General features: G+C 36.5%; 2 protein-coding genes across 2 annotated transcripts; one reads left to right on the top strand and one right to left on the bottom strand.

Moving 5' to 3' along the window:
* Positions 1-525: 525 nt before the first annotated feature.
* Positions 526-12,035, bottom strand: LOC112053548 (facilitated trehalose transporter Tret1-like). The gene is made up of 8 exons (XM_024093001.2): positions 11,505-12,035; positions 8,814-8,949; positions 7,327-7,555; positions 6,297-6,453; positions 5,588-5,805; positions 3,329-3,500; positions 1,531-1,817; positions 526-857 (listed from the first exon to the last, which is right to left on the bottom strand). The coding sequence occupies exons 1-8, from the start codon at positions 11,571-11,573 to the stop codon at positions 581-583; spliced, it is 1,545 nt and encodes a 514-aa protein (XP_023948769.2). The 5' UTR covers positions 11,574-12,035; the 3' UTR covers positions 526-580.
* Positions 12,036-13,574: 1,539 nt separating this feature from the next.
* Positions 13,575-20,361, top strand: LOC112053558 (uncharacterized). The gene is made up of 5 exons (XM_052888339.1): positions 13,575-13,857; positions 15,662-15,719; positions 15,804-15,844; positions 18,230-18,368; positions 20,278-20,361. The coding sequence occupies exons 1-5, from the start codon at positions 13,744-13,746 to the stop codon at positions 20,334-20,336; spliced, it is 411 nt and encodes a 136-aa protein (XP_052744299.1). The 5' UTR covers positions 13,575-13,743; the 3' UTR covers positions 20,337-20,361.
* Positions 20,362-20,466: the final 105 nt, after the last annotated feature.

The raw sequence follows: 20,466 nt of genomic DNA, 5'->3' as shown, positions 1-20,466 counted from the left end.
AACAAAAAAGGTTAGGTAGGGATTTTGTATATTTTTTTATTAAAACTCTGAAAACGATATTTTGTTTTATATTTTCTTCTTTAATTTAAAAAAATGTCTTTTAATTTTAAAACTATAGCTTCTGCGAGGTAATTAAACAATACATTAATTGGTACATATATACATCTAACTATAGTCAATCTATTTCGGGAAGTCCGTTTGGCTTTGGATGTAGTTGAGACTTGAGGTCCAGGTTTCAAATTCCAGGTCAGGCCAACAACACTAAAATATAATCTATGACACTTACAAATGATGTGGCTTTCTGGTGGTATAAGAATTTTGGTTAAGTAGATCCAGAGATCTCCTAAAACACCATAAAACTTGGATAATCTCAATGATAATATATTTGAACGGCAGCGGCGAAGAGTTCATGTGAGCCGATTCCCGTCGAGGTACCTCTAAAAATCATTGTTGTACTGTAGGCATCTGGAATCTAAATTATACCATTCGCCACTGGCCTGGGTAGAGTATAGTTTTCATACAACATACTTTAGTAGTCCTTTATTGTAGTTAATAAATGGTAAAGACGTCTTAAAAATTGTCATCTCCTACATCTTCTGACACAGTTTATGATTGGATCGTCAGCGAAAATCCTCATTTCCCCTTTATACATGTCCTCTATTTCCTGCAACGACTTTCCTTCAGTCTCCGGTAAGAAGAAGTACAAGTAAATGGTGCCTAAAAAGCCAAACACTGCGTACACGGCGAAAGCTCCCCAGATCATGAAATTGGTCTCTAAGTCGATGAAAGTTTTTGCACCAATGAAAGAGAATGCGTAGTTACTTGCAGCGGAGATGCCTTGGGCTGAGGCTCGACTTCTGTTGAGAAAATAAAACATACTGTAAGTAAAGGTTAGATGATCTATGTTTAACCTTATCCTAACTAATACGAGTATTATATGTGTGAAAAGCAGCGTCATTGTTTGTTGAGCTTTCACCGATCATCCTGAAATACTGGATACACGTTGTCACGGGCACGGGTAATGTTATCAATGGGTAACCATTTATTCAGATTAAAAGGGTGTTTCCATTAGAATAAAACTTATTGAAATTTACACGCAGGCATTGTAACTTGGACATAAAGAATGAAAATTCTTAATCAATAAAAAATAAAGAAAAAATAAAATAGGTATTAATTTTATTCTTAACTAAATACATATATACGCCCGCCCACAAGCGCGTGCGACTCACAACTGCCGATGTTTTTATGCGTATAGTGAAACATTGCTATGTGTGGGAAAAAATATTGCATACAACGCGTATGCAATATTTTTTCCCACAGATTAGAGTAGTTAATTTTTTTTTCAGGATTTTACCACAAACGTTCATCTATTGGGATCCGTTCAACTTTTGGTGCCACTACCCTATTTTATTTTATTTGACATAAGCAAATTCTGTTTTTGGGTAAATGTAATTTTGTTTAAACGAGGCTGCTTTATTAGAGATTTTTTTAATGATTAGATTAATAAATGACTTAATCAGTAACACTTACCTAAAAGGAAATATTTCACCAAGCAGTACCCATGGAATACCCAATCCAGTGAATACCGTCAATGAATACAATAAAATTACAGGCACGAAGCTAGTCTGGGTCGGAAACGTAGAAGGGTCATATGAAGACACGGAGCCGTCCAGGTTTCTCTTGGCATATATGCTGAGTAACAGGCAGCTGATCGCACTTCCAAGAAGAGAGGCAATCGAAAGCTTGCGTTTTCCGAAAACTTTGATCAGGCCGATGACGACGAATGTTGTTATGAAGGTGATGAGTCCGACCATGAACTGAAAGTTAAACACATTTATGTTTAAATGAATTTAGCACCTTTATAGTATGTGTGTTGATGTTTGGTTAGGTGTTTTATGGTTATCGAATTCTGCTATTTCATATTGTTACAGAAGTTTGATAGATAACCAAAACATATCTATAATACTAATCGATTGTATTAGGAACTAGCGGACGCCCGCGACTTCGTCCGCGTGGAATTCAGTTTTTCAAGGCTGTGTGTGTGTGTGTATATGTATTTCCTCCTTTACGCTGCGGCTACTGAGGCGATTTAGCTGAAATTTGGAATGGAAATAGATTTTACTCTGGATAGGCTTTAACACATAGGCTACTTTTCATCTCAGAAAAATCCATGGTTCCCGTGGGATTTGTGAAAACTGAATTCCACGCGGACGAAGTCGCGGCCGTCCGCTAGTTCCTAATACAATTGATTAGTTTATGTTTCGGTTTTTTTTGGTTAAATGGGCTATCTATCACTGAAAGTATTTTTCAAATCGGACCAGTACTTCCTGAGATTAGCGCTATCAATCAAACAAACAAACTCTTTAGCTTTATAATATTAGTTTAGATTCATGCCTTGATTGATCTCTCCCCAAGATGGCGAATTAAAGTAAAAGTCAAAAAAATCTACATCGTAGTCCAAGTAATGATGTAGATTTCACTTTTACTTGAGTAGGTTATATAGATATTGCGAGAAAAAAGGTTACTAGTTCGCGATATAGACGGTTTTTAAAATAAAATTTAAGGGGCACTTATGAACAGCTTCTTCAATTCGCCATCTTAGGGGAGTAGTCCTGAATGGAAGTAAACAAAATTCAAGCGATTAAAGTTAGTATTTATAATCGCCTCGTTGGTTCTGTATAGCCCATATGACTTCGCATCACTATTAGGTCAGTATTAGAAACACTGAGCTGAAGTTTATGGAGAAAATTCTCAGCTCGGTGTTAGGAAGTTGGTGCTTTAACTTTCCACGTTACGCCGTCGGCTCCAGTGTATATCATTAACATCTGATAGTGATCGTTAAATAGACTAATATTATCAAGCATTGGAGCAGCGTGTTGGGTCAAAGCTCCATAGTCCCACTCCTTTGAAGGAGGCTTGACCTGAGGCTGATAACGATGAAAGTTAGTATTAATGATTTTAAACTTATTTCGTGGTTGTTCATTATGAATGTTATTTAAACGGCTACATACCACGATAAAACGACGAGATTTTTAAAAATTAAAAATCTCGTTAAAGTTAGCATTATTGAAATCTACCAATAGTATACCAACATTATAAAGCTGAAGAGTTTGTTTGTTTGAAAGCGCTAATCTAAGGAACTACTGGTCCGATTTGAAAAATTCTTTCAGTGTTAGATAGTGTTAGATATATCGATGAAGGCTATATTATCCCCGTATTGGAGCAGCGTGGTGGGTCTAAGCTCTATAACCCATCTCCTTTAAGGAAGGCCTGACTTATAAGCCGATAACTATGAATGTTAGTGTAGAAATTCGATTTGAAATCATACCGCAATGTGTTTCCCATCTCCCGTCATGCCAAGAGCACCGCAAAGGTTGATCATGTTGGGTCGGATGGGCACCAGTCCAGACATCACGAAGAAGAGGAAGTACATGATCACCAGCGAGAGTGGCCTCAGGGTTTCTTTGCAGAACATCACATACCTAATTGTTAGGATGCGCCTGAAACAATTGAATTAGTCATAACATCATCATATTTGCACCTTTTGGAGACCCTTGTCGCAGTGCCAAAAAAATTTACCGAATCACTTCACCGCGGCTAGTTGCCTCGACTGGTGACAGAAGGGCTGGCTCATTTTTTGCGCAAAGGATCAGCTGTCCAGCTCGGAAATGTAGCCAGTATTCTTGCCACCATTTCACGTGGGCATGGTGGGATTTGTATAGTTATTAGGATTAGTTAGCTTAAGTTCCGAATTCTTTCTCAATAAAAAACATCATGCTACTTGGAATTTTATAAATGAAGGCATTACTTTTAATTTTCATAGAGGCTTACAGTAATATTTTGGTCATGCTGTGTACCTCATCATTAATAATAATAATAATAATATGCTCCCGACCGACTTTTCGGTCACGGCGGCTAATCTCATGGTGAGATTAACCATGTACGCAGGAGATATTATAGTGCACAAGTGTGTGCGCAAGCACAGGTGCACTCTCTCTTCCCTCACTCTCGAAATCCGATGGGACGGCAGACCGACACGACCGGTGAGAGATCAGGCGCAGGACCGACGGCTTTACGTGCTCTCCGAGGCACGGGGGTGTACTAACACCGCCAACTTCCCAACTCCAGGCTGCTATTAAGATTTTCCTTGTAAGAAAAATCCCAATAACCTATTTTGTTTTTTGTTGGCCTGACCCGGGATTCGAACCCTGGACCTCATTGTCCGTAGCTGAACCAGCTAACCACGGGGCCAATGAGGCAGTTATCATCATTAACCCATATTCGGCTCACTGCTGAGCTCGAGTCTCCTCTCAGATTGATAGGGTTTACGCCAAATAGTCCACCACGCTGGTCCAATGTGGCAGACTTAACACACGCAGAGAATTAAGAAAATTCTCTTGTATGCAGGTTTCCTCACGATGTTTTTTCCGTCACCTTTCGAGACACGAGATATTTAATTTCTTAAAATTAAACTGAAAAGTTGAAGGTGCCCTTGACCGGATTCGAACCTACACCCTCCGGAGGCTTAGGTCACATCCACTAAGCTATCACGGCTGGTATTGGTAGATACTTATAACCAACTTAGTATTTGATATCATCATCATATGCTTTCATTTAAGATTGAAGCAACATTTTCTTCTGAAAGAATTTTGGACTGTAAGTTCGTATCTATATCTATTACAAAATACTTTGGTTTTGACCCATAGTAAATAACTCCACCTATTTTAAATACATTCGGCATTATAGTGGTCATGTATGGGGCATCCCCATAGCTAATAAAGGGAAAACGGAATCTTCTTCAAGAGTGCTAATACGATTACAACGAATTCAATCTGTGTACAGCGGAGTTAGTTAGCACTAATTTGAGTGCTAAATAGGGATTTTCCGAAAGGAAAATATAAGTTTTTTCTTTTAGCATAATCTATGTGTAATTTATACAATAGTTAAATCACAATTTATAGGGGGATATTTTGCATTATTGCTTTGTTGAGTACTTCCGCTCTTTCAGGTTACGCAAGTAAATCCCCTCTACTGTTATTTTACCAATCTATTATATCTACTATCTATACTAATATTATAAAGATGAAGAGTTTGTTTGTTTCTTTATTTCTTTGTTTGTTTGATTGATTGATTGAACGCGATAATCTCAGGAACTACTGGCCCGATTTGAAAAATACTTTCAGTGATAGATAGGCTATTTATCGAGGTAGGCTATATTATATTTTCAAAAAAAAATTAGAGATCCTTCCTGAAACTCCTATAATGTAACCCAAGGTGTAAAAAAGTTTTGTTTACATGTGCGCTGCAAAAGCTATTGATGTTAGAAAAAAATAATGTACTACAACTTTGCAGAACACATCATTTTTTACATAAAGTGTCGTGACAGGATATATGTATCTTCTATATTTTAGCTCATATAGTACTCTCTACGTACGTTTCACTCCGAAACCGGAGCATCCTCAGGAGATGTTGACTCTACAAAGTGCATTTTGTCGGACCTGGGTGACGTTCTCGCATGGGTTCGTTGGCTTTTCGCGGATGATAGCAAAATAAATAAATTATTATATATTTTAACGAAGTAGTTTACCTGACAAACCAGTTCATGGACTCGTGTTTGCATGTCTTCTGCTCTTGGTTCGTGTTGCAGCATATTACACACTTCGGCATATTCTTGCTGTAGGTGTTGAGTCCATCAAACTCGGCCTTAACTTGCTCCGGTGAGGTCCAGCCTCGGACTTTGCAGAGGGACTTCAGTGCGTCTTTCTCTCGGTTTCTCGCTAGCAGCCATACTGGGGTTTCTGGAGCCTGAGATATAAACAGAATTTTAAAAAGTTTTATTTAACTTGCTATGAACTTCTCTAGCGCAAAAGGGTAGTTGAATAATATATATTTTTTTCTTTCACTGCCTCCGTGACGCTGTGGTATGCGCCGTAGATTTACATGATGGAGGTCCTGGGTTCGATCCCCGGCTGGGCTATTGAGGTTTTCTTAATTGGTCCAGGTCTGGTCTAGTGGTAAGCATCCACCCGGCAAAATGTCACGTAGAAACCATCAGAGGGTAGTACGGCGATGTTTGAGTTAGTAACGATCACTATCTTTTATTCTTCCGGGTGTAACATCACTAACCTCTAAACTCCGGACTTGGAATTTTTACTTTCTTGAAAGAAAGAAAAGCTCAATATTTAATAGTGTGACCCAGGACTCGAACCTGGGACTCTCGTGATCCGAAGTCAAATCACTGGACCAATGATGCAGTTCAGAGATTACCATGGTATAAATAAAAAAAAGAAACTTACAAAAATAACCATGACCATCGAAGCAACGGGTGCGATGAGACAAATGAGCGCAGCGCTCCTCCAGTCAACGACAGTGCCGAGGTAGTACATGAGGAGGATGCCCAATGATGCAGCGAACTGCGTCACAGTACACAGTGCTCCTCGGACTGACGGGTCACTGTAAAGATAGAATCGGAGCAATGGGTGCGATGAGACAAATGAACGCAACGCTCCTCCAGTCAACGACAGTTCCGAGGTTCCGAGGTGATGCAGCGAACTGCTTCACAGTGCAGAGTGCTCCTCGTACTGATGGATCACCACCGAGTGATGGTGGTACGATCCCCTCCCCATTGGTCTGTTGTCGTGCCCACTCCTAATACAGTCTTTCCCGACTAGTTGGAGTGGAATGGGAATACTGGTCATATTTAAAAAGATATGACAAATATTCTTTAAAAAAATGACTATTAGAGACTTTTTACGATATATATAGGCCAGCGTGTTGCCAGTACCGGCCAGGCAACCTACGGATCCGAGACTTAGTCACCTCATGAGAAGGCTCAAAGTCACCAGCGGGCGATGGAGTGAGCTATGCTTGGAGTTTCTCTGTGTGATCGACTCAGAAATGAAGAGATCCGCAGTAGAACCAAAGTCACATAGCTCACCGAGTCGCGAAGCTGGAGTGATTGATGGGCAGGGCATATAGTTCGTAGAGCCGATGGGCGTTGGGGTCCCAAGGCTTGACGACCGCGCACCGGTATAATTAAATGTAATAATCAAGTGACATTGCAATTGTCTAGAAATTTTCTCCTATACACTTATATACAAACATAAAAACTAAGGAAACCGTGCAAATTGCAATTCATGCAGATCATTACGTTAACGACGACGTAACCATTTTCCATTGAATGACCGTTTAGCATACTTACTTTAGAGTACATATTTCTACACACAAAAGAAATATCTTACAAGAAACAACGTGTATCTAAGTAGATAATAGATAATAAGAGATAAGACAGAAAATATAAAAACGAGTAATTGTTTTAATTTTTACCTTATTTCCCCAACATATGAGTTGATAGGTGCTTCCATGATCCCTAAACTGATCCCCAACAAAGCACTGCCAGCGAAGAGAGAAGGCAGGTTCCAGGAGAAGTACATAAGAATCCACGCCACCAGTATCGGAATGTTTGAGATAAAGTTAGCTCTTCTCCGGCCGAAGAAGTCAACTATCGGACCAGACATCAAAGCTCCAGCTGGTTGAGTCAAGAAGGACATACTCCCTGAAAACCATGAAAAAAATATAAGTTTAAAAAACTAAAAAAACACACGCTTTTAGTACACACTAAAAATAACAAATAGAGTTTTTTTGGTATTCCTGACAGCGAACCCTTTTATTTGATCCCTATAATGGGGGGTGCATTTCAAAGAGCTTGTCCGCCATCTTGGACCTCCACCATATTGGATTTAATTTGCGTGACTATTTTTTTCATATTCCTGACAGCCAAACCCCATATCATGGGGGAGGATTTCAAACCATGTATTGTCATCAGAACTCAGAGCGTGTGCAGAATTTCATACTAATCGAAGACCGGGAAGTGTGTTAAATTAAGATTCCAAGATTTTCTCACATACATAGTTAGAAGTGAAGCATATTAGCTTCATTTCTAACTATGTAAGCGTTCTCAAAACATTAAATAATCAACATTACATTGCATTGGAACTATCTATGTCCGAAGTATCTCTGCATAATCGAATCACAAATTAGGTGACCCGCACTCAAGTTATCTACCTACATACTTATGTTTACAGCTCGCGAAGCTAAAATGCACGGGGCACATAGTTCGAAAAGCCGATAAATGGAGTTTCAAGGAACACCTTGAAACTCCATTTAACGGCTTTATGTGCCACGTGCATTTTAGAAAGGCGACCCCATATCGTTAAGCGCAGAGTTGATCGACCCACTAGGTGGACCGATGACTTCAATCGAGAAACAGGGAGCTGGATGCATGCTGTGATATTAGAAAGTCTTTACAAAAAGCTTATTGTCCAGCGGTCCATCACCACATCCATCGGCTAAAAATGATGATTGTGAAACCAACATTTTAGCTGACTCAAAAGATTGCAAAAATAAGAAAATTAATGTCGAACAAAGGTTACAACATTTGTCAGGGCAACTTAATAAATAAATCAAACTGTAAACAAAATACACCCTAGAATGGCAGAGAATGACCTTGAGTGATGTGACGCACTTGTGAACGTTGTGTGTAGGGTTAAAGGTACCTTTGACTGTTAACAAACACCCCCCTTTTCCACTCAAGTCACTCTCTCCGCCTATCCCAAGTAAACCATAAGAATTACACAAGAAGATATGTGGACGGCTCGAACGCCACGAGCATACCACATATCTTCTTGTGTAAGGCACACTGAAGCCGTCCGTACCGCAAGTCGTTGCAATGCGGCGATAACAAACATTGACCTGTATAGTGTGATTTTTTCTTAAACTTAATTTTAAGAATTAATTAAATATTAACGACTCACCAAACCAAGACGCCTGTGTTTCAGTTAGAGATAAACCTTCTTTAGCGTTGAGTAGAGCAGGCATCATGATTGTCGAGAAGTTTACTGCGAGCCCCAGATCCAGTAACAGCAGATATGATGACAAACATGCTATGAACTGTAAGAATAGTGTACGTATGAACGTTGTGTGTAGGGTTAAATGCGCCTTTGACAGTTAACTAACACTCCCCTTTTCATTCAAGTCCCCGCATATCCCAAGTAACCCTTAAAGAATTACTATATTTCCTACAATAGATTATGATGGCAAGTATTTCAACCGCAATAGGTATTTTTTAACCGACTGCAAGAAGGGTAATGTTTTTCGCGCGTATTTTGTATGTATGTATGTATATTTATGTATGTAATATTCTTTATTATCTCATATCTTCCAAACCGCTGAACGGATTTACGTAATTAAGATATCGTCAGATTTGTCTTAATAAACCAAGTGTTCTTAGATAAGTGTAATTAAAAAAAAAAACAACACACCGACTGTGAGACGCTATACTCGAGGTGAAAAAAATATATTTTCGAATATTGTGAGTTGGGTATCAAATTCAAGGGCTCATCAAAAGGATTTCAAAATGGTTTATCATGGCTATATTAAAAAAGGTACAATTAGAAAACCGTTATTTATTAATCGCCTTTAAAAATTTAGGTGCAAGCAGGTTAGGCAGTCGGGTTTTCTAATTTTTTTTCGAATAAAAACAAATTAATTAATTATACAGATGAGTAAATTCATTCAATACGTATGTATAAGAAATCTGCGCCAACCTTACTTACCTTACTTCCGAGATAATTGAACCAGAAAAATAAAAAGGTCATTTCACAACCTTCATGGTAATTGAGTATTTGGTATTCAGAAGTACAGCTACTTATTTGTTTTAAAATTATCTATAAATATTAACATTTTGTACAATCTTTTTATATCAAGTCATCATCAGAAAATTCTCAGGTATGCAGGTTTCCTTCCGATGTTTTCCCTTCACCGTTTGAGACACGTCATATTTAATTTCTTAAAATGCACATGAAAAGTTGAAGGTACCTGGGCTATCACGGCTCTCTAGTCATGTATGGTCATCAGAATACAGAGCGTGTGCAAAATTTCATCCTAATCGAAGACCGGGAAGTGGGTCAAAATAAGATTTCAAAGTTTTTTTTACATACTTACATAGTTACAAGTGAAGCTAATTTATAGCGTGTAATATATATAACCTCCTCCTTTTTTGAAAGTCGGTTAATAATAAAAAAACACTATTAATAAAAATATATTAATATTTGATTTATTTTTGTTGTTTTTCAGTGTTTCCATGCCGACGAAGTCGCTGGCATTCGAGTCTGTGTATGCTATCATTATTTCCCGTATCTCTAGAAGTAGGTCCTTTATTAAATAGTTAGCCCGCCCGGAAGGGATCACTTTGCTATGATTGCCTTTAGCTTGCTAATATTGTCATGATTCTATTGTGTCTTTACTACAAAAAAACAGCAAAAGAAAGTTTGTATCTATACTTATAATAAAACTGGTCGAATTCTATACATTTATTCGCAATTTGAGATTTTACTTATACCATTTGTAACAACAAACGTTAGCGTGGCACAAAGTAGGCCAGTGCCATCTAGAATCTATACTTATAATACGAATTCTATACATTTTGTACATTCTGTACATTGAAGATATTTTTGAATTTTTTTGTTGGGGGGCATTATATAATCGATATAAAAATATGTTTTTTCCGTATCTTTTTGTTATTGGGGCATTACGCCGAAACTACTGAATGAATTCAAATGAAACTTGGCACGGTTTAAGACCATAATACGGAAAAGGTTATAGGATATTGCGAAATACGGAGAAGGTTATAGTTTATTGCGAAAATAAAATGAGAAGGGGGTGAAATAGGGGTTGAAAGTTTGTATGGAAAGTCCTTCAGTTTTAGAGTTACAGTTTTAAAAATTTATTCATAAATCAAAAAAAAATAAGAAATATAATGTGATTCAAAAAAAATTAAAATTCAACCCTAAAAGTGGTAAAATAGGGCTTGACAGTTTACATTGATTTCCACGCGGAGGAAGTCGCGGGCGTCCGCTAGCTTAAAATAAAATTACCAAAAATCGAGTTCAGGTGAAAGGAAAAAAGAAGGTAACAAAAAGGTTTAAGATATTTTTTTCGTTTCGCCTTTTTATTTATTGACTAGCAGAACCTCGCGATTTCACTCGCATTCTTTCCGTTCCCGCAGGAATAAGGGGATAAGATATAGTATATATAGCCTATAGTACTTGGTTATAGTGAAAGAATTTTTCAAATCAGTTTAATAGCTATTTATATCAGTTTAGTAGCCTATTCAATGCAAACAAACAAACAAAGAATCAAATGTGTCCTCTTTTATAATTAGTATAGACCATATTTTCGTGCACTTTTTCAAAAGTAGGATTTAATTTACCTACCTCAGAAAATAATTTTTTGCATGTAAGTTTTTTTTTTTTTTATTCTTTACAAGTTAGCCCTTGACTACAATCTTACAATGATGGTAAGTGATGATGCGATCTAAGATGGAATCGGGCTAACTTGTTAGGAGGAGGATTTTGAGGAAACAAAATGATTTCTCGAGTACTGGGAGGGCCTGCTATTAAAATAAAATAATTAATTATTAAAAATAATAATTAAATATTACTTGCCTGTGATGTAATTGATCGCAACCGACTTACAGTTGGAGTCTGCGCTTCGAAATCCACTTTTAAAACCATTTCGTTGTCTATTATCTTAATGTAGCACTTATAAAATTTAATAACAATACACTAATTTCACTAATTTGCAGTCACAGTGTTTATTTGCCACTAAAAGTTATTTTGATTTACATTTCCTCCTGGATGATTCCTGGGCGGTGATGACACCTACGACACAGGCTCACCTAGAGTAGGTGTCAAAGCATCCCTCAGATCTAATAATATACACTTAGTTTTTACGTAATATTGTAAATTTTAATTAAAAATAAATTTATAAATAAACGAAATACTGTAAGATTGTATTCTGTGTAATTTTTAATATCGCATTGTTTTGTTTTATCCTATATTTAGTTATCCCGTCACTGTAATTACATAACTACTGTGTATTTATGGTTTGGAAATATATTTTTTTATTTTGAATATGAAACATTTTGTTTGGCTTGATTTTTTCTCGCAAACGTACCGATCTGCTGGCCTCGCGATTGTAAAGTAAGTTTTCGATGTCACGTTTAATCCTTAAATGGATGTACGTAACAGACAGTATTATTTGACTTGAAATTACAGTACTTAAGAACATATTTTATGCCTTTTTTATCCTATTTAGTATGTATATCTTCTATACATATAATAAATCTGTAGAAAAGGTGAATTCTGTACATCCTACTAATATTATAAACGCGAAAGTTAATAATAATAATAATAATAATAATAATCGTTTATTTCTTAGTAATATTCAGTTTTAACAAATAGGGGCTGAAACCTCCTTGTAGGTATATAATAACCCGTGTTTGTATGGATGTTTGGATGTTCGTTACTCTTTATCGTCGCTTCTTCTGAAGCAATTTGGCTTAAATTTGGAATGGAAATAGATTTTACTGGATTAACACACTTACTTTTTATCCCAAAAAAAATCCATGGTTTCCCGAGATTTGCGAAAACTGATGATTTTGATGTTATATATGTTTGTTACTCTTTCACGCCTCGACTACTAAACCGAATTAGCTGAAATTTAGTATTGAGATATATTATAGCCTGGATTAACACGTTTTATTCCGGAAAAATCCATGGTTCCCGAGGGGTTTGTAAAAAACTAAATTCCACGCGGACGAAGTTCGCTAGTGAAATATATTTCCAAAATAACTATCAGGGGGTGATTCGTGATCGATACTGATGCCATAAATACAATCAGTAAAATTTTCGTCTGTCTGTCTATATGTTCGTTATAGAAACAATAACTACTCGATGGATTTAAACAAAACTTAGTATAATTGTTCTTCATACTCCTGGGCAGGTTATAGTATACAGTGAAGGGAAATGTTGGGAAAACGGGAGAAGTTACTCCATTTTTACAGCGATACTACTGTTAAGGCTGGATTAAAGAGATCTAAGGGCGGACGAATTCGCGGACGTCCGCTAATACTTTAATATACGAGTAAAGTATACTCGTCCATACAGACTCGATACTTTAATATCAACCTATAGATATTTGCTAGACTGGTGACTTATTTGGTACAGTAAGCAATATTTTGGTTTAGTTTGGCTTTACTAAAATCAGGAATATCAATACTCAATAAGGTAAAGGAAGAAACTATATTCCTTTATTTTATTACGATTTAGATTGTTTCGTCAGTTTAAATCAGATAAGATTGCATCCAAGCGTCAATTTGACGATGATTAAAAAGGCGACGCGATAACAATAATTAATTTTAGTTTATGAATTCACAAATTTTAATACAAGAGTTGTAATATACTCTATCCCGAAGATTATGAAAGTTAAAACCTTAGTTTAATGTTTATATATCCTCTTTTATCTGAGGTATTTATGAAATCTTATTGATGTTAGAGGAATGAAGCGTATTGTCGTCATATGGAGTACTATTCTTAGGAATGTGTCACGGATGATATTATGTGTCACATAATATCATCCTATCGTGTGAGTGAGTGAGTGAGTGATTTCAGACTATCGTATTTTTAGCGCATATTCGCGCTACATTACGCTTCAAAAAACCGGACTCGCGTAAAGGGGCGTATTTCGGCGTGTTCGTTCGAACCGGTGGTGTCGTGTCAGTATCTCTGGGAGGTGCCACTCGCGGCACGCGCTTATACGAGCTTAGAAGCGCGTCAACGCTCGTACGAGTTGAGCGCGCGCGTATAAAACGCTAGTCTTAAATCGCCCTGAGACTAGAAGTGAATGCGAGAGGAATACCAGCAAAATATCTCTATAACCTTCTTAAACACTATCGCTAGAACTACAACAAATTCTATATTAGGAAGGGCATCCAAAGATGCTCTAGCGCTTGTCGGCGTAAGTGAGTCTTAAGATCGGTTGTGAGAGACCGAGTTCTGGCAATATAGATCAATCCGTGACTAGCTCATTCTTGTCGTGGCGTTCGATCCGTCCACACCTTTTGTTGGGTAATCGTTCATGGATTATTTTGGACAATGACTTGACCACTCAAGTTAACACTCCCCTTCTCCACAGAAGGGGAGTGTTAACTAATTTTAAGACTTCTTTAACCCTACATCCATCAGTTACAAGTCCGAGACTTTACTCAAGGTTATTGATCTGCCACTCGAGGGTTTATTGGTAACAATAATAAATAATCGTGTTTTGCTCTTTAAATCCACTTCTGATGTCAACCCATTTTACCGACACGCTCATACCATATTTTCCTGGGGAACAAGTTAGCCCGTTTGCATCTTAAATTGCATTATCACTTGCCATAAAATAAAAAACAATAATTTTAATCACAAAAGAACTAAGTCTCCTTTTAATCCCAGTGAGTGTTGTATAACAAAAGATTTACGTTAGTTATAAACTTTATGACTACAAATAATACACAGACAATGACTGCATCTATATCTTTAGTTAAGTTTTCTGTAAAAAAAGACTAAACAAACTGTCTAATTGTTTAGGTATGTGATAACAGACTAACAAACTAAGGTTAAATTCTACTCTAATCATTATCGTTTTAATGAACCACTGCAGAGCAAGGTCACTGTGTCCTTGGGAACTGAGACCCACCATACTGCCTTAATGCGGGTTGGCGGTCTCACAGATAAAATGTGTATTGAAATATATAATTGTTACGGGTTAACGTGCTCTCCCTGGCATGGTGGTAATGAGCTTCAGCTTCACAATTTCCTTTCCCGCATTTCCCAAAATTTCATATAAGATAGAAAACCTCAATATTTTCATACTTTCCCTTATATTTCCCACCTAGATACATGCAATTCGTTTTTCCGTGATTTTCTAATAAAATAATATGATCTATAATATAGATATACTCGAGGAATACTGTTAACTAACAAATAAATTAGAAATGAGGGTAGAAAATGTCATTTCATAACTTTTTTTATTTTAAATTGTTTTTTTTTTCATAAAATATTATTCAAAATATATTACAAATTAATTATCATTAATTCATAAACCAGTTATTTATAATTATTATTAGGTGTGAAATGATATTTATAATTAACTTATTAAGAGTGTGAATAAAATTAACGAAACGCTTAATATTTACCCAACTAAGTTGCACGAAATAAAAATTAGACTTAAAAAGTGGCTAAAAACAAAAAAGTTATGAAGAAACAGAATCACTATTATTAAATCCACTGAAATTGACGTAGACATAATTTTAATACACCATTACACTCACTTGCATACACATCCACACGCGCGCACACACCCACATACACTCACACTCATTCATACACTCGCATGCGCACACACACAACACATCCACGCACACACATTTGTGATAACTGTGAGTAAATATTAAGAAAAAACTATTTGTTAATTTAGTAATTTTAATACCTCAGTTATAGAAGAGCGAGGCCTTCTAACACGGGTTATTATATACCTACAAGGAGGTTTCGGCCCCTATTTGTTAAAACTGTATATTACTAAGAAATAAACGATTATTATTGTTATTATTATTAAATGACTAGCGTTTTTTGATGTAAACAGTTCTGATATCGCTATTTCGATGCATGTTTTTCTATTTGTAATATACTATTTGAAAGCGATTCTTTTATGTTTCATTTAATTTTTTATTGCGTTCATTTATCGATAAAGCGTCATGATTTTATTTTTCCAATGTTTTCAGTGTTACGAGTGTAGCTATGTAGAAAAGCAATCAAAGATGTTGTGTGTAATTTTGTTAGGTAAGTAAAAACATAAAAATTGCAGTTTTATTATTAGAACATTGTAAAACGTGTTTTTCCTACACTGTTTCATTTTCTTTGCAGTGTTATTGTCCAGTACCTTGACAAAGCAGCATTTGTCATATGTAGGTAATTATTAGTATTAAATATTATTTTCACTAAACAAAACTAAACTAAAATAAACAAGTATTTTTTTCGTCTGTTACAAGTACCAGCCTATTATAAAACGAAAAAGATTTAATACGTCAATAGTTTAATCATACTAAAATAATGACCTATATAAAGCTAAGGTGGTTTTATTGAAAAATTTGAAATTGGAACGAAATGTAGCGTTCTTGTCTGTGGAATGCGTATTTTTTTCATTTAATTTTTATTGAATTGCGAGTGTCTGCAAAAAGAATTTCAACATTTAATACTGTACTGAATTATTTTGTTTCTTCACAATCGTAGTGAAAAGTATATTGTAACTCCTCGCCTTACGGCTCGTGCCCTAAAAATACCTCGTATTAATGGGTCTTTTTAGCCCTTTGTATAACAATCTACTATTATTTTAAAGATTTGTTATCATTTACTCGTATAAAGACAAATATTGTCTAACAAATCCATCGTCACGTGCTTCAAATGTCCTCTTTCGATTATCTGCCTGTTTGTTTACAAATATTTAGATAGTTTAATCAGGATTTCTGATATTTCCTCTAATTTTACGAGTATATAATACGCCGTAAATTGAGAACGACTTAACCGATTTCAATCATCTTTTATTCTAGCAACTCGCATTTTGGAACATTATTTTGTGGGAATAGGTAGGTATGTCTGACTTAAAACTTAAATGATCGTTGAACGTGTGGTTATTCTGAATGGATCTTTAGATTTTTAAAGCATAACAATCTCATGACGTACCTACGTAAACGTGCTTACTCAATTGAGTAGGTTTTGAGTAAAACGTTTCAGACAAATACTTCATAGGTATTATGATTAACACGACACTGCTAATTTAACATACTTATGCTAGAGGAATGTACAGTAATAAATAGTCATGTAAATAATAATTATTAAAAACTACAAGGATTCCTTGTCATCATCATCATCATCATCATCATCATCATTATCAATCCGGCTCACTGCTGAACTCGAGTCTCCTTTCAGAATGAGAGGGGTTAGGCCAATTGTCCACCACGCCGGCTCAATACGGATTGGCAGACTTCACACAAGCAGACAATTAAGAAAATTCTCTGGTATGCAGGTTTGCTCACGATGTTTTTCACCGTTTGAGACACGTGATATTTAATTTCTTTAAAAGCACACAACTTAACCCACTTCAACCCCCGTCAACTTGTTCTTAAACAGTTTAAACGGTTATTGTGTCCACAGTCTATCAACTTCTGTAGGATGTCGTCAACTTGTTCTTAAACCGTTTGAACGGTTATTGTGTCCACAGTCTATCAACTTCTGTAGCATGTCGTCAACTTGTTCTTAAACCGTTTGAACGGTTATTGTGTCCACAGCCTATTTACTTCTGTAGCATGTCGTCAACTTGTTCCTAAATAGTTTTAACGGTTGTTGTGTCCACAGCCTATCAACTTCTGTAGCATGTCGTCAACTTGTTCTTAAACAGTTTAAACGGTTATTGTGTCCTCAGCCCATCAACTTCTGTAGCATGTCGTCAACTTGTTCTTAAACATTTTAAACCTTTATTGTGCCCACAGCCTATCAACTTCTGTAGCGTGTCGTCAACTTGTTTTTAAATAGTTTAAACGGTTATTGTGTCCACAGCCTATCAACTTCTGTAGCATGTCGTCAACTTGTTCTTAAACACTTTAAGCGGTTTTTGTGTCCACAGCCTATCAACTTCTGTAGCATGTCGTCAACTTGTTCTTAAACACTTTAAGCGGTTTTTGTGTCCACTGCCTATCAACTTCTGTAGCATGTCGTCAACTTGTTCTAAAACAGTTTAAACGGTAATTGTGTCCACCGCCTATCAACTTCTGTAGCATGTCGTCAACTTGTTCTTAAACAGTTTAAACGGTTATTGTGTCCGCAGCCCATCAACTTCTGTAGCATGTCGTCAACTTGTTCTTAAACAGTTTAAGCGGTTACTGTGTCCACCGCCTATCAACTTCTGTAGCATGTCGTCAACTTGTTCTAAAACAGTTTAAACGGTAATTGTGTCCACCGCCTATCAACTTCTGTAGCATGTCGTCAACTTGTTCTTAAACAGTTTAAACGGTTATTGTGTCCGCAGCCCATCAACTTCTGTAGCATGTCGTCAACTTGTTCTTAAACAGTTTAAGCGGTTACTGTGTCCACCGCCTATCAACTTCTGTAGCATGTCGTCAACTTGTTCTTAAACTGTTTAAATGGTTACTGTGTCCACAGCCCATCAACTTCTGTAGCATGTCGTCAACTTGTTCTTAAACAGTTTAAGCGGTTACTGTGTCCACCGCCTATCAACTTCTGTAGCATGTCGTCAACTTGTTCTTAAACTGTTTAAATGGTTACTGTGTCCACAGCCCATCAACTTCTGTAGCATGTCGTCAACTTGCATCCACGACGGGAGGGGTGTCTGTGCATCCTCGCCTGACGGATGCACTCGACGCAGCTTCCTCGACCAGTGCGACATGTATGAATACAACTGCGATTACGGCACCCGTATGTTATTTGAATATATTATGGTCCAGGAACAAAGGTTTGTGGTATTGTGGGGGTAATCTCTGGATCTACTGAACCGATTTTGAAAATTCTTTTAACACTAAAAAGTCACTGTAATTGCGAGTGTCATAGGCTATATTTTATCCCGGAACTACGCGGATAAAATCACGGGGCTACAGTTTTTTATGTAAATTTTTTGGTATGTCACCATTATATTTATTAATGCAGTCGTGAAAAGGCTTTTAGTGACATTATTTTAGTAAAGCAAATACTGCTTTGTTTTAAAAATCTGTGCATACATTCTAAAATCAACGGGAAAAAAATAAATACAAGTCGTTTCGTAACACGATAAAAGATATCTGTGTCAAGAGCATTAACGTTACATTGACCATACCGTATAAAGATTAATGGCTTTGATATACTTTTGATACAAATATTATAAGATTAATTAATAAAAACTCTCATTTGTTGTACGCGATTACGTTTAAACTTGAGTAATGTGTCCAGAGGCGTCTCTAGCCCCGTAGCACCCGGGTCACCCGGGCGCAACCATCACCCTAGCGCCCTCTAGTACGTAAGCGTAAATTGAAACAAATAAAAATAACTTACAGAGTTCAAAAAAGTAGGAATTTTGGGACATTTGACAGTTTTAGTTTGGGAAGACTGATGAAAATTATGTAACACAAGTAAAATGAATTTTAAGGATGGAAGGGTAAACAAAAATAACGTAGGTACCACAACTTTGTGTTCACTTAAGAAAATGTTAATTCGAATTCGAAATAATAGTGCTCGGGCGCCCCTGGGATCGCGGCGCCCGGGTGCAACGCACACCCTGCACCATAGAACCTGCACCTCTGAATGTGTCGTTTCATTCACTCAATGATTTAACTGCCTTGTTTGTCAAGTGGTCCATTCTGATGCCTCACATCTCTAACATTAATAAAATATAACACAAAACACTATTAAAAATGTATTAAAAATATCAACCCTCCCGCTGCGTTTGAGTGCCCAAGCAACCGGCAGTCTGAGCTCCAGAGTGAGGAATCTTCTCACAATACGCGCCGTCTCAAGAATCACTGCCTTCTGTATAAGAAACTCAGTTAAGCGGTTAAGCGAAAGCTTCAAAATTCAAAATTGATTTATTTCAAGTAGGCTCAGTTTACAAGTACTTTTGATACGTCAGTTGACTATTTGTAAAGACTCTACCACCGGTTCGGCAGGCAGGCTTCTTAAGGCGTTGGTCGAAGATTTTCGCTACAAGACCATTGACAGAAACAACCATCGGAACAATAATAATTCAGACTCAAAATTCCACATGACGGTAATCTCGTGAGCAAGGAATGATTTAAATGAACAGCCAAACTGATCAGTTAAAGTGTAGTGTAGTAGTTCGTCAGTTTTTTCTATTGATTTTGATTTAATTACGATTAGATGAAACTGTACACTTAAAACTGCACAGTTAAAACTGAAGGTACTGTAGACAGTGGCGTAGTGTGTCTTGGAGGGGCCCTGTGTCAAAATTAGTTGGGCCCGATTAATGAAGGGCAAACAAAGATTTCTCACAAAAAATAAACAAAAATGCTCGCATGACATAAATATAACAATGACTTAACCTAGGTAGGATGCTTTCAACTTTATGACGCACGCTTAAGCAAGGAATTAAGAGAGATAGTGGATTAGATGAGATCGCATTCAAAAGACATTGAATAAAATAAAAAAGAATGCCTAGTATTGGGCGGTGGACCATTCATACCTATAGGTTGATAATAACGAATATATAGACGATAATTTAATGTCCTAAATTACAAAACAAATTGATTAATTTCTTCAACAAATAAGATAAAGATGCATTGGTAAACGAACATGCGATACACAAATTTTAAAAATAATTGTTTTTGTTATCTTTCAGAATACATGACGAAAGTAACAAGCCCATGTACTAGTGGACAGCCTGACTTCTTGTGTTAATTATTTAGAAGGATGTAATTTTAAATACATTTTTTCAATCGCGATTTTGTTTTCCTTCAGTTTTTGTGACTAAAAAATATTTTTTCATGATAATAATTTTTCATATTAATAGGTGTTATGAAATTAGGTG

The sequence above is a fragment of the Bicyclus anynana genome, chromosome 22, assembly GCF_947172395.1.
Source record: "Bicyclus anynana chromosome 22, ilBicAnyn1.1, whole genome shotgun sequence".
NCBI lineage: Eukaryota > Metazoa > Arthropoda > Insecta > Lepidoptera > Nymphalidae > Bicyclus > Bicyclus anynana.
This window is presented reverse-complemented; position numbering and strand designations above follow the sequence as displayed.

Coding starts and splice junctions, on each gene's coding strand:
- LOC112053548 (XM_024093001.2), bottom strand. CDS start 11,573: ATGGTTTTAAAAGTGGATTTCGAAGCGCAGACTCCAACTGTAAGTCGG. Junction 7,556..8,813: donor AACACAGGCGTCTTGGTTTG/GTGAGTCGTTAA, acceptor CATGGTTTTCAG/GGAGTATGTCCTTCTTGACT. Junction 1,818..3,328: donor GAGATGGGAAACACATTGCG/GTATGATTTCAA, acceptor TTTAACTTTCAG/TTCATGGTCGGACTCATCAC.
- LOC112053558 (XM_052888339.1), top strand. CDS start 13,744: ATGCGAGAGGAATACCAGCAAAATATCTCTATAACCTTCTTAAACACT. Junction 15,720..15,803: donor GTTGTGTGTAATTTTGTTAG/GTAAGTAAAAAC, acceptor TTTTCTTTGCAG/TGTTATTGTCCAGTACCTTG. Junction 18,369..20,277: donor CAACTGCGATTACGGCACCC/GTATGTTATTTG, acceptor GTTATCTTTCAG/AATACATGACGAAAGTAACA.